Here is a 15,175-nt window from a genome sequence, read left to right on the forward strand (position 1 = left end):
AAGAAGAAGAAGAAGAAGAAGAAGAAGAAGAAGAAGAAGAAGAAGTCTGAAAACAAAGTGGATGTGGACGTGCTTTGCATTTTCAGATGCTTTCTAGTTTAAACCAATTGATTTTGCCCATGCTGCTGTCGTTTTTTTAAGATGTGACCTGACTTCCAACATCACTAAATTATCGATTGGCATTAAACGCCCACCACAACCGTGGCGGGCTAACTAAATTAATGTCTCATTACCCTGCACTCACGGCTCGCGCGATGTATGATCTCTTCTCTTCACTCAGGCACACTGTGGAGTTGATCTACAGCAGGTCTGGTTCACCCTTTCGGGAGACTGATCCCTTTACAATTGGTGTCAGTTGAGTGGGATTCTAACCCTGTGCCAGTGTATTTTCTTACATGCGGTCTCAGGAGTTTGGGATAAACCCTCATTAAAATTTTAATTTGTGGTATCAGGGTAGAGAAATTTTGATTTTAATCTGAGATTTGAGCAGGCCAAATTTGTTTAACAAATCAGGCTTTAGAGGTAATTGTTTTCTTTTAGTTATACAATACTCAATGGAGTACGCTCACACCCCAAAAGATCGGAGAATTTTTAAGTGGTAAAGCGACATCAGTTAAGATAGAGGGAGAGGGGGCACAGTGACGATGCCACCTGACTGCCCACCCTCAATTAGCAGTACTGGAGCAATGCCCCCAGCGGTCGACCTCCTGACCCAATTGGGGACCTTGGAACCAGCCAGGATAGAATGGCAGCCAATCTTTGGCCAAACATGGAAGCCAACAGTGCCGACTATCAGGAGCCGATGGCGGGCCTTGGGCAAGGGCATCGATCCAAGCCAAAATGTGGTGGGGACAGGTATTGGACCCTCCTCCCATGGTGTGCCCAGGCAATAGATCACCACGACAACTGCTCCCCACAAATCGATTTGGCGACATGAACAATGGATTGCAACGTTTTTTCAGTTCCAGATACGGTATATAAATCCAGTGTATTAATACATGTACACATACAGGTACATATACTGCACTGAATTTATCTAAATAGAGTGTGATGGTTCTGAACATTGGAAACAAACGTATTTGCCAACTCGTGGGGATCCAGTGCTGCCAACCGATCACTGTGGACGTGGCAAACGATGAGATGGTTCAGTGTTTGTTGACTCATCGTACTTCTCAGCCAGGTTTTCAGACGCCTGAGTGCGCTAAAGGAGCGCTCAGCCGAGCAGGAGCTTGCTGGGGAGATCATGAGCAATCGAAGCAACCGTTCAACCTGCGGGAACAATTGGCGCACCTCCGGTACCATCATTTGGAAGATGGCTTGGTAATCCTGAATACAGGAACCAGTGTACTGCTTCTTGAAGAAGAGCAATTCTTCTTTCAGACTCTGACAATTCTGGATAAATGGTAACGGGTGTCAAGGTCATACTCTCCAGAGAGTAACATCTTTGCGAGGCTGCCGTACCATTGCAAGTCTGTAGAGGTGAAGTACGTAGTCATGTTCGACGTAGTTGAATCGAGCACCGTGAAGTATTCTGCTCTAAACGCGTCTTCAGCTGTCGAAAACTCGTGGGGTGGCACCTCAGTATCCAGTCTATGAGGAGCTCTCCTCTTCCTTGGAGAAGCGAAAGGGTCAATGTCGTGTTCTTCCATCTGTTTCTCCATGTGGACAAATGTGTCATGGAAGGCCTCATTGCTGGAAGGTGCTGTATCTGCTCTTTCACACTCTCGCCCAACTGTAGCATACCCACTACAGTCTGCGCTGGCGCTTGCAGGGCTCTGTTAAGCCCTTCCATGCACTGTAAGAGCGGTAGCGATGCATGCAGACTGACTCGAAATGTGGGGGGAACAGAATATACTCTGTCCTCCCTGGTAAAAAAGTGGGAGGGACATGTCCCCCCCCCCCCCGGGATCGATACCCATGGCCTTGGGACCAACCAAGACAAACTGGTGGCCATGCTGAAGGCCAGCAGGGTTGCCTGGCAGCAAATGATGCCTATGCAGGATAAAATGGCGCCTGACTTCAAAACCAGTTCCGAGGCTGGCATGTGTGAAATGCTCGAGGTCAGTGCAGCACCAGCGGGGAGGCTGGAATAGGCATCGTCGGGGAAAAGTAGAGTCGAGGCCCCTGTGGTACAAAGGAAGTTAGACTCTGTGGTCGTAGCAAGTAATAGCATAGACCCCATGATCGAAGATAGAGCAGAGACCCCCGTGGTGGGTAACTGTGAGATAGAGATCAACCCCGTGTAGACCAATGTAGACCCAGTGGATGACAGTGCAGAGCTCAGGGGGTTGTGGCAGGATAGAGCCCATGGGGGAATAGGAGACCTCAGGAGGGAATAATTGAGCCCATGGAGTGCAGGAGAAAGCCCATTGATGGCAGCATAGATCACACATGGAACATGTTCAGGAGGTTGGTGTGAGTGTAGAGAGCATGGGGTATAACGTAGAAGAGCCCACGGTTAGTGTAGAATCCACGGGGGAGGGTGGAGTAGACATCCCAAGGAGGGAGGGTGGAGTAGACATCCCAAGGACGTCAGTGAATATGACCCTGGGGTGCAGCATGATGGAAGAGACCACAGGGAGCATAGAGTGATTAGCCACAACACCAGAGCCAAAGAAGGAGGTGAACGTGCACATGGAAGCATTAAGAATTGATGTGATGGAGTGCCTGCAGGCCCGGAGTGTGGAACAAGGTGGCAAACAACGGGTGTGGTGAGCTGGCACAGAGGTGTGACCACCTGGAGAAGCAGGTGGACTTCACTGGGTATGCAGATGGACACATGCATGGGGAAGAGGAGTTTAGCCAGGCAAGGGATTCCTGTGTAGAGGCTCTTCCAAGTGAGGTGTGTGGACATGAGTGAGTGGAGTGTGTGGGAGGAGTGCAGTGTGAGCACTCCATTTAGGGCTGAGTGGAATTAAGGAGGAGATACGCTACCAGCCAGTATAAAGAGGAGTGACAGGGTAGATGTTAGATGTATAGGATACCACAGAGACCAAGGGTGCTGACCCGTGGTCACTGCAGTGTCGTTTCAATGTAGATTGAGGAGAAAAGTTGGTGGCCAGTGCAGGTGGCTGCACCGGACCAAGGAGCCCTGGAGAAAAGGCAGGGTTCAGCATGGGCAACTTGACAGGTTAGATGTTGGATGGATAGGACACAGCAGAGAGCAAGGGTGCTGACCCTTGGTCTCTGCGGTGTAGTTTTAGTGTGGTTTGAGGAGAAAAGTTAGTGGCCAGTGCAGGCAGATGTTTCACAGGCAGGATGGATCATCAATGTGTGTGGGATGGATGTTAAACTCGGCGTCCCATCTGCCAGTGTTAGTTGGTGGATGTTAAAGATCCCATGATGTCGTTCGCAAAGAGTAGGGAAGCTATCACCAGCACCCTAGCCAAATTCCTGCCCTAACCTACAGAGGGCATTGCTTCAGCAGCACAGCAACGCCCTCAGCTAATGATGCTACCCCCACATCCTTATGCTGCATACGAAAGAAGACCATACACACCTAAAATTTATCCACTCAGAGATTTCACATTCTCACACTCCCATATTTCCAAACATTCACCATTCATTCTGAATTCTGGAGAGCAACAAAAGGTGGAGTTAGAATGGTATAACCTATCACTCATGATAAGTTGTTAATTCATAGCCAATTAAACCCATGTAAAGTTTCTCTTAACTTTTCAAAAATTTTGCAGCATTTTCCAAAAATTCCCATTACCCCACATAATTTAAATGACAAATTTAATCAGTCTCAAGTCCCCTCTCCAGGGCCAGGAACCCTGGAGAAAAGGCAGGGGTCAGCATGAGTAACTGTCAGCTCCAAGATGCCTTGAGGAATGGTGGGGGCCAGAATGGGTGATGGCATCGGTCCCAGGATCCACCAAGGACCCAATAAGTTAGCAACGCCAGGGCCAAGCAGGGCCAAGGGCAATGGGCCATAGTAGGTGACACTGAGTAGCAGTAGAAATGGACTGACGGGTGGTGGATAGGAGAGGGGACTTTAGACCGTTTAAATTTGTCATTTAAATTGTGTGGGGTCATTGGAATTTTTGGAAAATGCTGAAAATTTTTAGAAAAGTTAAGATAAATTTTCTGAAACACAATCCAAGGGCCATGAAAGCGCAAGAAAGAACTGCAAGTTATTTGGTTAGAGTTGGTTAATGCCTATGAGGTAGTGCCATTCATCAAGAAGCCAATGGAGTTCTTCCACATTCCAGAGAAGATACAGTTGGCAAACATAGAGTAGAGTATTATGAAGTATTTGACATGTGACCTTGAGGTAGGGAGACTACAGCTGCATATATGACTGCATGGTAAGCTCTTGAGGTAGGGTTACCTATGGGGTGTACAATATCACCTCTACTGTTTTGTTTTGTGAGGACTATACAGATGGTCTTGAAGGAACTGCAATGTGTAGTTGAGATTGTGGCCAGTCTGGAGCTATCTCCCTCCAATCCATGCATTTCTGGATGACATTACCATCCTTACAGATGTGGCTCTTGATGCTAGGGCACTGCTGTCGAGACTGGATAAGGTTACCCAGTGGGGCACGATGAAATTTAAGCCCAAAAAGAGCAGGAACTTGTCACGAGTTAGAAGCAAGCATAAAAAGCTGTACTTAATGGTGACCAGAGAGAGTTTTCTAACCGTGAAGGAAGATCCACTCATGAGCCCTGGGAGATGGCACTCCATACTGCTCACAGACAGACATCAGGGACTTGAAGTCCACAGGCATGGACTGGTCTTTGAGTCATTTGTTTATGCTGGCTACTTGGCAAATTCACAGCCTGGTACTTCCCGTTTGGTCTTCTTCCGAGAATGCTGTGGCCATTCCAGATGTATGAAATTGCTTTGAGGATAGTTGAGGTCATGGAGAGAGCAATGAGCTCCCACATGCGAAAATGGTATGGAGTCCTGTGCTGCTGTATACAGCACATCATGCTGTATAGCTCCTCAGCCAACTTTAGGCTACCAACAACATCGCTGATTGAAGAGTTCAAGGTTGTGAAAGTGCGTGCCCACCTTGTGTTGATGGACTCAAGAGACACTGTCATCAGAGAGGTACAAGATATATGCACAAGACGAAAGTAGAGTCACTGTGAGTTGGCTTCTTGCTTTGCTCAGTATATGATCTACTTCCCACTCCAATCATTCTGGTGAAGTTGAATGCCAGCGATTGCAACATGTATGAGATGTTTGGCAGGAGCAGAATACTTCAACACATCCTCACAAATCGTCGTCAGGCCCTGCAGTGGTATACTTTGTGTCAAAACCAAGTGTTGTAGGTCCTCACAGAAGCAGTTTAAAATCAGTGCCTTGCGAAGAAAGTCAAAAAGGAAAGGAATGATGCTTCTGAGGCAGGGAAGAATGTGAAGCCACACAAGGCACAAACCTCTTATGTCATGTCATGATGAGGGGAACAAAGTAGCAGTTGTTGGCAAGTAGTGTAGTCGCAGGTTTTTCTTGTCCAAATTGCAGTCACTCACCAGAGCCCTGACTTGGTGCTCTGCTCAGATAGGTGATGAATTGTGATGTTGCTGGAGCTCACAATTGCTTGGGAGAGCAATATGAAATGGGCCAACGAGAGGCACTGACACCCTACATGGAGCTGAAGTAACAGTACACAGAACAAGGGTGCATTTGTTCCATCTATCAGGTTAATATCTGGTGCCATCGCTTTGTAAGCCGGTCCACATCAAAGTTCCTGACCCATATCAGGATAATACCAAGAGAACTACGCTCTATTGTGAGAGACCTGCAAGAGACAGTGGCGCGCTTCTGCCTGGACATATGGAGCCAGAAAGGGCAATGAAGGCAATCTTGGTGTGTATGCAACATAACGTTCCCCAAGTGCCTGGTGATGCTGAGGCTGCTGACGCATGGACACTCCCAGTGGAAAAGGCCTGGGTTCCAGATGATGTCGAGCAGACACATCACTGAATGGGAATGGGTTTTTTGAAAGTCCAATGAAATCTCTCACAACTATACTCGGTGGCGTAATGGTTTGAGCATCCACGAGTTTATGACTTCGGTGGTTCAAACCCTGTCCGAGTCATACTGAAGACTTAAAAAGGCACATATAATCAGCACATACATACCGTATGTGCTGCTTCCTTTCTTTACACTCAGCATTTAAAAGGATAGAGCACGGACAAACAATGCTGTGAAGGCAATGACAAACCTCCCAGTATAACCCTTACCAAGAAACTGCTTCAGCATCACTTGTGCTCTGAAAAGAGTATGATGCATCAAACTCAAAAAGGATCTCGCACCCATAATTGGAGAAACGATCAATCAGCTCACACCTAATCAGTCATCCCAGCAGCAACGAGGATTTGTATAATTGAATCACCATTTGGCCCTTGTAGTCAGATAAGACTGCAGAAAGCAACCAAAAACAGCGGACCCAAGGTGAGCCCTTCGATTGGTTCCGACGGTGTGAAGTTTACGCCAGTGTACAGCGCGATCGTGGTCCGTTTAAATTGTGAGTGTGTTTCCTTTGCTGGGAGAACTCTCGTTTACGCACAAAGCCAATCTGCAGTGCAGCAATGAGCGAAGACCTGCACAGTATCTTTTGGTGTAAGAATTACGCATTTTTAGTATTCACCGACAAACGTCCGATACGTATAGAAATAACGCACGATTATCGTACACGCCGCACGCGTACAATTTGTAATCGTATTATGTTCATATAACACCAGCAACCCGCATGTCCCTTTCCTTCTTTCACCGTCTCCCCCAATTCCTCCTCCCTCGGGGTCCGTTAAACCCCGCACGCACTCTCATGAATAGTGGAGCGAGTCCGGGGGGTTTGCCGTCGCTCCCGCGCGTCCTGACAGTTAAGAGCTAATAATGGGACTCAATGCTATTAATTTGCGTCGCGCGCGTTCCCGCCGTTTACCAATGTATTTACGCACCATGCGCCCGGCCGGCACCAACCTACGGACGCGTGGCAGACTCGTTACCAAAATCGCAAGGCCGTTCACTGACGGACAAAGGATTTCATATGACATTACGTACGGTGAATATCACCGCGTGGCCTCCATCGGGAGGTGCGTTGATTTTTCATGAATCCCGCCAGTCGCATTCGCCATTGCGTATCACTGTAAAGACCGAGACATCGAGGCGTCGTGACGTTCCGATGTTAAAATGTGAAAATGAATGACGAGTGTGGCATTACTTTTTGTTGGTTGTTGCGAGATGGAACCTTCTTCTTCTTGGGCAGGAGTTGGTGGGTTGGGTGGGTTTTTGAGTTGGGGGGGGGGGAGTAGCGGGGGATGAAGGAGGAATGGTAAAAATGCCCAAGGCACAGTTTTCCCAACACGTTGAAGAACGGACAATAAATTACCAGGAATAGGAACTGGGATGAAGTACGTGCTGTGGTGCTGGTATATAAATGAGGGGTCGTTCACAAGGCTCTCAGAACGAGATACTCCCAGTACTCCGAGAAACGCGAACGTTTCTGTGTTGCTCGATCGATTGTCATTTCCTATTAACAAGAAGAGTGCACCATAGTACCTAATTGATTGTGCGTACGGGTTGCGACGTGTATAAAACCCTTGGCGTCTTCTGTGAGTATCTCCTTGTTACCCTTGACTCGGTGGTGTCAGGAACGGTTAGTGTCCACTCTGGGGTTCTGGATCTGGTTCGAGTCATAACAGACACATTATTTTAAAATGGTGCGTGCTGCTTCTTTGCTTGACGCTCAGCATTTAAAAGGAGACACCACGGACAAACGACGGTGGGAAAGCAATGGCAACCACCCAGTATAGCCCTTGCCAGGAAAATGCTTCAGTAACACCGACGCTCTGTAAATAGTGCGGTACGTCTCTCTGTAAGGAGAAAGTTATGAAAACTTTCTGAATCACCCATCCATCATACATCGTACAAGGTAGGATACATGCACTGCGCATGCAATCCATGTACGTGTTTCGGTGCACAGCAGAAATGTGTCTGGTTTTGGTGTTCTTTCGCTCCTCCAGATGATCCTTGTTGTCCTCCCTTTAAAGCGTTTTGAATGGCATCGGTTGTGTGTTGTAATTGCCTTTGAGTGGCGCATTATGCTGCATTGTGGTTGAGCGCATCTTGGGAATGAAACGGTCAAATCACGGCGGGAAAGCATATCCCCAACGCATTCGCACTCCCCCTGATGTCGCCCATCCCTCCCTTCCCAACCTCACTCCTCCTCTTCACCTCCCCCCCCCCCCCCGGCATGGCTTTAAGCATCCTGGCAAAATTCTCGGGTTCTCTCTTTTCGTGGTCGCAGATAAACCGTAATTGATTCCGCTTCGTATCGACAAATTGTGCACGTCCCTGTTGTACATTGGACGTGCAGTATGTGTGCGCCATTCCCAAATCGCTTGCCTTCTTGTATCGTGTGTCCATTGTACGCGACGTCGCTCATCCGTCCTTTCCTCCCCGCAGGGCGCAGCTTGGACAAAGACATTTTGCGAGAAGCCTTCGCGGAAGCGGCACTCGCAGCACACGACGACGAATCGATATAGCAACGCAGCGGGCGAGACAACCTCGTTTTGGGGAACACCAAGTCCCTGTTTGGGAACCCAATAAAATCCTCTCTCCTTTCCCTTTTATGAAGTGTCCTTTGTGGAGCGGTGAGCTTCTCTTTTACACATTTCACGAACACCATGCGGTGCACCTTTAACACGTATCCCGAGCACTCAGACATGTTGTCAAACTCACTGCAAATACCGCCGTCGGTATTCGCACATTGCTGGCTCACGTACCTCCAACCCACCTCCCAACCCCCCTTCCCACCCCCTGAAAAAAAAAAAAACACCCATCCACATAACCCAACAGCACAAAGATGAGCTCGGAGACGCTTTAAATACCTAATGAATTGGCCACGGGAGGGAGGGGTGAATGGGTGGGGGTGGAGGGGGGATGCCCCTTGGGTGCGGCTTCGAGGTTTCTACAACTACATGGTGTATACAGTGAGGAGGGGAAGGAGTGCAGGCCTAGGGTGGAAGGGAATGGGGATTACAAGGGAAGTGATTGTTGTGTCTTGACAAAGAGCCCGATTGCTGCTTATAAAGGGGCTTTTGCCGAGGCGAGAATCGGACACAACGCGCTGAGCTCACGTCGGGTCCCCACACTTCACCCCTGGAGGTTTTTCTTTCAACCATCGCGTCCTTAACCCCTCCCCTAGTCTCCCCCATCCCTGAACCAAGTCCCGCCCAGACCAGGAGGCTCCCATCCACCGTGGGGTTATTATCCATCAGGCTGACTGGCAGCTCTCAGTCTATAAAACAAGACACTTGCGTCGGTGCCAGGGTCATCACTCACCGAGCTGGTCTCGCGTGTTCGGGTCTTCTGGCTCCAGGGAAACGGTGCTTCCCTCCCTTCAGACTTCCCTCCCTTGCCCTCTCGCGCATCACGTCTCCCCATCCATTCCGGTTGAGTGCCCTCAACACGGCAGTAGCGACGAGACGGCGGCGTTGCTGGAAGCTGTGCAAGAGGAAGAAGAAACTTCCTGAAGAGGGAGCACCGCGCTGGAGATGCTGCCAGTGCTTTAAGCGGAGCTCGTGTTGCGTACGCTGTTTGGCAGAGGGCGATCCGCCGTTCCACTCACGACCTTCTTCCCCCCACCCCACTACCCCTTCCTCCCTAATCGCCCACCCCAAGCCTCCCCTCGATCCACTTGCCTTAACCTGAGCTCGGTGGCAGGCGCAGGGGGTACACCATGACGCCAGTGTCGGACTCTCTCTATCCGGATGACCTGTCGCCTTGCACGCTGCGATCTCCCGAAGAGGTGGACATCGATGTGGTGGGTGAAAGCGACGCTTCAGTCGACGATACCTCGGACGTCCGTGGTCCATCATCTCGCGGGCTTCTCGTGGAGGCCGTGTCGGATGTCACGGCACGGATAACGGAAGAGAGCGGCGGAGAGAGTGCAGATGTCACGAAACCGGGTGGTAAGAGCGCATTGGTGAAGCCCCCATACTCGTACATCGCCCTCATCACCATGTCTATCCTGCAGAGCCCGCAGAAACGCCTGACGTTGAGCGGAATCTGCGAGTTCATCAGCGCACGTTTTCCGTACTACCGAGAAAAGTTCCCCGCGTGGCAGAACTCGATCCGGCACAACCTGTCGCTGAATGATTGCTTCGTGAAAATCCCGCGGGAGCCCGGAAACCCAGGTAAAGGGAACTACTGGACCCTCGATCCGGCCTCCGAGGACATGTTCGACAATGGGTCGTTCCTGCGGAGGCGCAAGAGGTTCAAGCGGCCCGTGGCGCCCGAGCAGCTGCGTGAGCAGGCGGCCGCGTTTCTCATGCACGGATTCACCCCATACGCATTCGCCGCGTCCTACGTCCGTCCGTACGGTTTGCCTCCCCCGCCCGTCTCTTGCCACGGCTCCGCCTTGCAGCAACCTTACGCATACGCGGCGAGCTGCCTGGGGTCATCCGCGGCTGTGCCGCTCCTGTCTTCAGCCGAGCTGATGGCACGCAAAGTGCTGGGAGCTCCCTGTGCTCTCACCTCTACTCTTCTATCCCAGCAGCACATGGCGTCTTCCCGGCCTGTGCCAGCGTCTCCCAGCATCCCCGGAGCCAAAGCGGGGAAAACCTCCTCTGGCGTCGGGAGGTCTTCTTTTTCCATCGAGAGCCTTATTGGGGAGAGTAGGAGTCGTGCCTCACCTTGCGCGACCATCCCCGGGTCTGGAGTGGCCCAGGCGGCGCTCTCAGGCACTCGGATCGCTCTCCCGATGTCCCCTGCAAACGTGTCCCGCACCACGCTCGGTCTCCCGCCCTCTCTGTGGGCCACCTCTCCGTTCGTGCAAACTGCCGCAGTTTCGTGTCCCAACTCCGTGGCTCGCTGGCTTTAGTTTACTAAAACCGGACATCGACGAGTCGTATACAGATGGACTCCCTGCATCCCCCTCTCCAAGCGCCTTCCCCCCTCGTACTTTATTCACCGGCACCTTACCCCCCCCCCCCCAAATGTCCTTGAACTTTAGACATATCATGAGTACTTTTACAGAGTCTTGGACTGTAAATATTTATATTAATCGTCTCTTTTGTTTATTTTTTGTCTGTCTTTGTCCGTTTGGCTCTCACGCACGGGCCGTATACGTACAGTGTTTTATACAAAGGGGGAGATAGTACAGGAAAACGAAAGAGTATACATTGTGTACAGCGAAGCGCGTGTACAAAGACGAATCATGATGATATTATTGAAATAAATTTATATGTCTTTCGTTCTGTTTCCGCTTTGTTGCCGAATAAATATTTTGAAAAAGACACGTCGGTGTACATTTGCAGCACAAAGTGAATGTTTTCATAATTGTTGAATGAACCTCGGTGTGCTCGTTCCTTCATTTGCCTGTCCATGATCATGTACGCCAAGTAAACTGTTCCATTCTCAAAAATTGAAAAGTTCCTCATTCTTGTTTGGATGACGTAACGAACGCACCTAAACGTTCAGTTTCAGAGCTTTCCGACTTGGTGCATTTTCTTTTCGCAAAGTCGGGAATTTGCGCATTTCTCTGTCTCATCCGCAAATTCCATTCATTGCCTCCTCATTCGTATATACTCTCCACAGCAATCGTCATCAGTGCCATTTTCTTTCGAAATCCAGCACTGAGTGTGACGTCGTTTCGTGCTGCGTTTTGAAATATTCATCGTATTGGAATTAGAATTTGTTGCGCATTAGTCTCCGTAATATATATATATATATATATATATATATATATATATATATATATATATATATATATATATATATATATATATCCTCTTCTTCTTTTTCTTCTTCTTTCGGCTGCTCCCGTTCGGGGTCGCCACAGCGGATCATCCGTATGATCCGCATAGTGATTTGGCACATGTTTTACGCCGGATGCCCTTCCTGACGCAACCCTGGTCGCCTCTTACAACACAGGGATATGGTACACCTATTTTAACCGGGGTATACACCGGCCCAGTACACTGGTACTCATTTCGTCGACCTCGGAAGGATGACAGGCTGAGTCAACCCCCTGGTGTATTAATTCAGTGGCCCAATGGGGCTTGAACTCAGGACCTTTTGGATCCCAAGCCGCTGCCCGAACCACTGCGCCAACACCAGGATATATATATATATATATATATATATATATATATATATATTAATTATATAATATATATATATATTATATAATATATATATATATATATATATATATATATATATATATACATACATACATATAAACATCTCTATACATATATTTAAATGTGTGTGTGTATATGTATGTGTGTTTGTGTGTGTATATATATATATATATATATATATATATATATATATATATATATATATATATATATAGACATTTATATACATATATTTAAATGTGTGTGTGTATATATATATATATATATATATATATATATATATATATATATTTAAATGTGTGTATATGTATATATATCTCCAGGTATACCTATTCATATATATATATATATATATATATATATATATATATATATATATATATATATATATATATATATATATATATATATATATATATATATATTGAAATGTGTGTATATGTATATATATATATATATATTATATATATTTATGTACATACATATATATACACACATATATATATATATATATATATATATATATATATATATATATATATATATATATATATACACACATACATGTAATTCGATTAAATACGTCATTTCCTGGCTCATCGTGTTTCGAATCGGGAGCCTCCGAGGCTGTAACTGATGTCTCGCTTCAGAGATCGCGATCTTGTGAGTTGCAGTTCCGACACCTGCATTTGCGTGATATTTGGATGTTGCTTCTTCATGTTTTTCTTCTTCTTCATTCGACATGATTTGCTGGAGTGTTGGCTTATCTTTCAGCTCTCTCCATGGACACAAAACGAGACGTTAAAGGGTCGGTTTCTGAGTGCCCATTAGACGGGTCAGCGGCAGTACGTCATCTTGTTGAAAGGTGATGGCGGTTTCACCTTCTCACCCAACCACGCTAATCACACCTATCACACTCACCGACTCTTATGGTGCCTAGTTACGTAACTTAATGGAGGAATTGAACTCGCTGTTCAGGGGTATCATGCCGACGGACAGGCATTGACGGGCATGCGGATGGCTCCAGTTCGTGCACACCATCAGCCGTACGATTGAATGGTTGTAAATATGTCTGCACTGGATCCAGACAGAAGCAAGTGACTTAATTTCCTGAGTTCTTCTTTGTTACAGTATTTCGAAGAATGTGATTCTAAGAATGTACGTCAATTGCTTTTGCAATCATGTAAAGGTTCGAGTTTTAGCGTCAATATCGATTCGTGTCGTGTGAATGTATTTTGTATAAACGGTTCTACCTTTGTAGCACCTGCCGTGAGCAATATTCAAAGCACATCGATGACCTGTTTTTCTGTGAAATTCCTCCTGTGAATGGATATGTTATGGCTCTCTCGCAAATGTACATTTGATTATGGATTTTGTACACACTACTGGGGGCTTTGTTCGGGGAACCATCATACTGAATCAGAGAAAAAGTTTACATATATATATATATATATATATATATATATATATATATATATATATATATATATATATATATATATATATATATATATATATATATATATATATATATATACACACACACACACACACACACGTGATGGAATTTGGTTGAAGGCTGTCATGATACCTTGGACCTGTGTCCATTCGCCTATGAGCTGTCTAGCCTGGGTTTTAATCTCGACCCAAATGTAAACTGTCATCCTGGTAACTCGCAGGCAGGGTGAGGCATCAATGTGCACCGTCCACCGTGGGGGATGTTAAGCCGGACCCATCTTCCAGTGCCGGTTGGTCGTTGGGAAACGTTGAACAGTTTAAGATCCCTCGGTGTTTTTCGTGGAGTCGGCAAGTTATCGTTGGCATCCTGAGCAAATCACAAATTCCTGCCGAAATCATCTGTAGTCGAATGTCAGGCCTGCTCGTAAAATACCTGGGTTAAAAACGTTCTCCGGGTGAACGAGGATGGGGGAAGGTAGCAATAATTGGGGTCATTAAAAGTAGTAGTCATAGTCGTCGAGGTCGAAGTTGTGGTTTCGCTCATGAGTGCCCAGTGAACTGTCTGAACAATTTTCTTGATATTGGGTGATGGATAACATGCGCTCCCTTGAAGATCTTACCCAACAATCCAAGAGTCATTCCGTTAGCCGGGTTTTAATGTGCTCCTTCGCAATGCAGGTTCGACGTGTAGATAGTCAGTAAATAGTACACGATGTAAATACATGCAAACACTGTGTGTGTGTGTGTGTGTGTGTGTGTGTGTGTGTGTGTGTGTGTGTGTGTGTGTGTGTGTGTGTGTGTGTGTGTGTGTGTGTGTGTGTGTGTGTGTGAATATATATCGAATACGTTCTCTTCGTCAGTATTTGTAAGCCTGGTGTATACATTCTTCCGTGTTTAAACAACCAAATGACAATATCCACACCAAACAAAACACGAGCCTTCATAATACGAGCACTTAAGCTGAGAACTGCAAACCCATGTGGCATCCCCAAAGCGACGGAATTCCCGTGAACGTGTCTCGCGTACACCAGACAGACCTGGGATGAGCTCCACGTGCGAACGGTCCTCGCGCAGGTGCAGCCGATGAGTGATCACGCGCACGACGCACGGAAAGCGCGGGAAGGACGCAGGTTCCTCGCGGGGGGCGGAGGTTGAGAGGACGATGCAGTGCGTGCGTTGTAACACTTGGTGCTTGTTTGGAAATAAATTATGCAAGGATAATTTAACGACAGCTTCTAAAAGCTTCATTGTTATCATAATATTGTTTTATATATTCGATACGCCGATTGTTTGATGCTGGTTTAAAACACACACACACACACACACACACACACACACACACACACACACACACACACACACACACACACACACACACACACACACACACACACACACACACACACACACACACACCTCATTGTGATTGGTACGAGGCGAATGAAAGGTTATTATGTATACATTCATGGCATACAGCTCGGTAATGGTGACGATTGTTTTTCCCAACTCGGTATTTCCGATTCACTAGGAACCCTGCTTGGATTGACCATCGGAAATGCTTTTGAAATCATCGACTTGTTTACGCGGGCATTGTGTGCCCGATAAGCCGAAGG

At 47.2% G+C, this 15,175-nt stretch overlaps 2 protein-coding genes and 2 long non-coding RNA genes across 6 annotated transcripts in view; 3 read left to right on the forward strand and 1 right to left on the reverse strand.

Annotated features, from left to right (window-relative positions):
- LOC147031993 (uncharacterized) overlaps positions 1-14,704 on the reverse strand; it is a 41,732-nt gene extending 27,028 nt beyond the window's left edge. The window contains exon 1 of the long non-coding RNA XR_015055003.1: positions 14,600-14,704. This is a non-coding gene — a long non-coding RNA (uncharacterized LOC147031993). The remainder of the gene's footprint in view (positions 1-14,599) is intronic.
- Positions 1-15,175, forward strand: part of LOC147031992 (zinc-regulated GTPase metalloprotein activator 1-like) — a 453,248-nt gene that overhangs the window by 320,178 nt on the left and 117,895 nt on the right. For 2 of the 3 annotated variants that reach the window (XM_085869243.1, XM_085869245.1), the window contains one exon: positions 8,422-8,586. The exons of the other annotated variant lie outside the window; for it this stretch is intronic. In XM_085869243.1, coding sequence (XP_085725369.1) covers positions 8,422-8,501 — 80 coding nt within the window. In that variant the 3' untranslated portion in view covers positions 8,502-8,586. Of the gene's footprint in view, positions 1-8,421; positions 8,587-15,175 lie in introns of those variants that run through there. 3 annotated transcript variants of the gene reach the window in all.
- LOC147031994 (forkhead box protein D1-like) lies at positions 8,955-11,255 on the forward strand. The gene has a single exon (XM_085869248.1). It carries the CDS (start codon positions 9,698-9,700, stop codon positions 10,838-10,840), a length of 1,143 nt encoding a protein of 380 aa, XP_085725374.1. The 5' UTR covers positions 8,955-9,697; the 3' UTR covers positions 10,841-11,255.
- Positions 13,759-15,175, forward strand: part of LOC147031995 (uncharacterized) — a 32,508-nt gene continuing 31,091 nt past the window's right edge. Inside the window, exon 1 of the long non-coding RNA XR_015055005.1 lies at positions 13,759-15,174. This is a non-coding gene — a long non-coding RNA (uncharacterized LOC147031995). The remainder of the gene's footprint in view (position 15,175) is intronic.

The sequence above is a fragment of the Eptatretus burgeri genome, chromosome 2 (genome assembly GCF_056783735.1).
Source record: "Eptatretus burgeri isolate ZD-2024b chromosome 2, Ebu_testis_v1, whole genome shotgun sequence".
NCBI classification, from domain to species: Eukaryota; Metazoa; Chordata; class Myxini; order Myxiniformes; family Myxinidae; genus Eptatretus; species Eptatretus burgeri.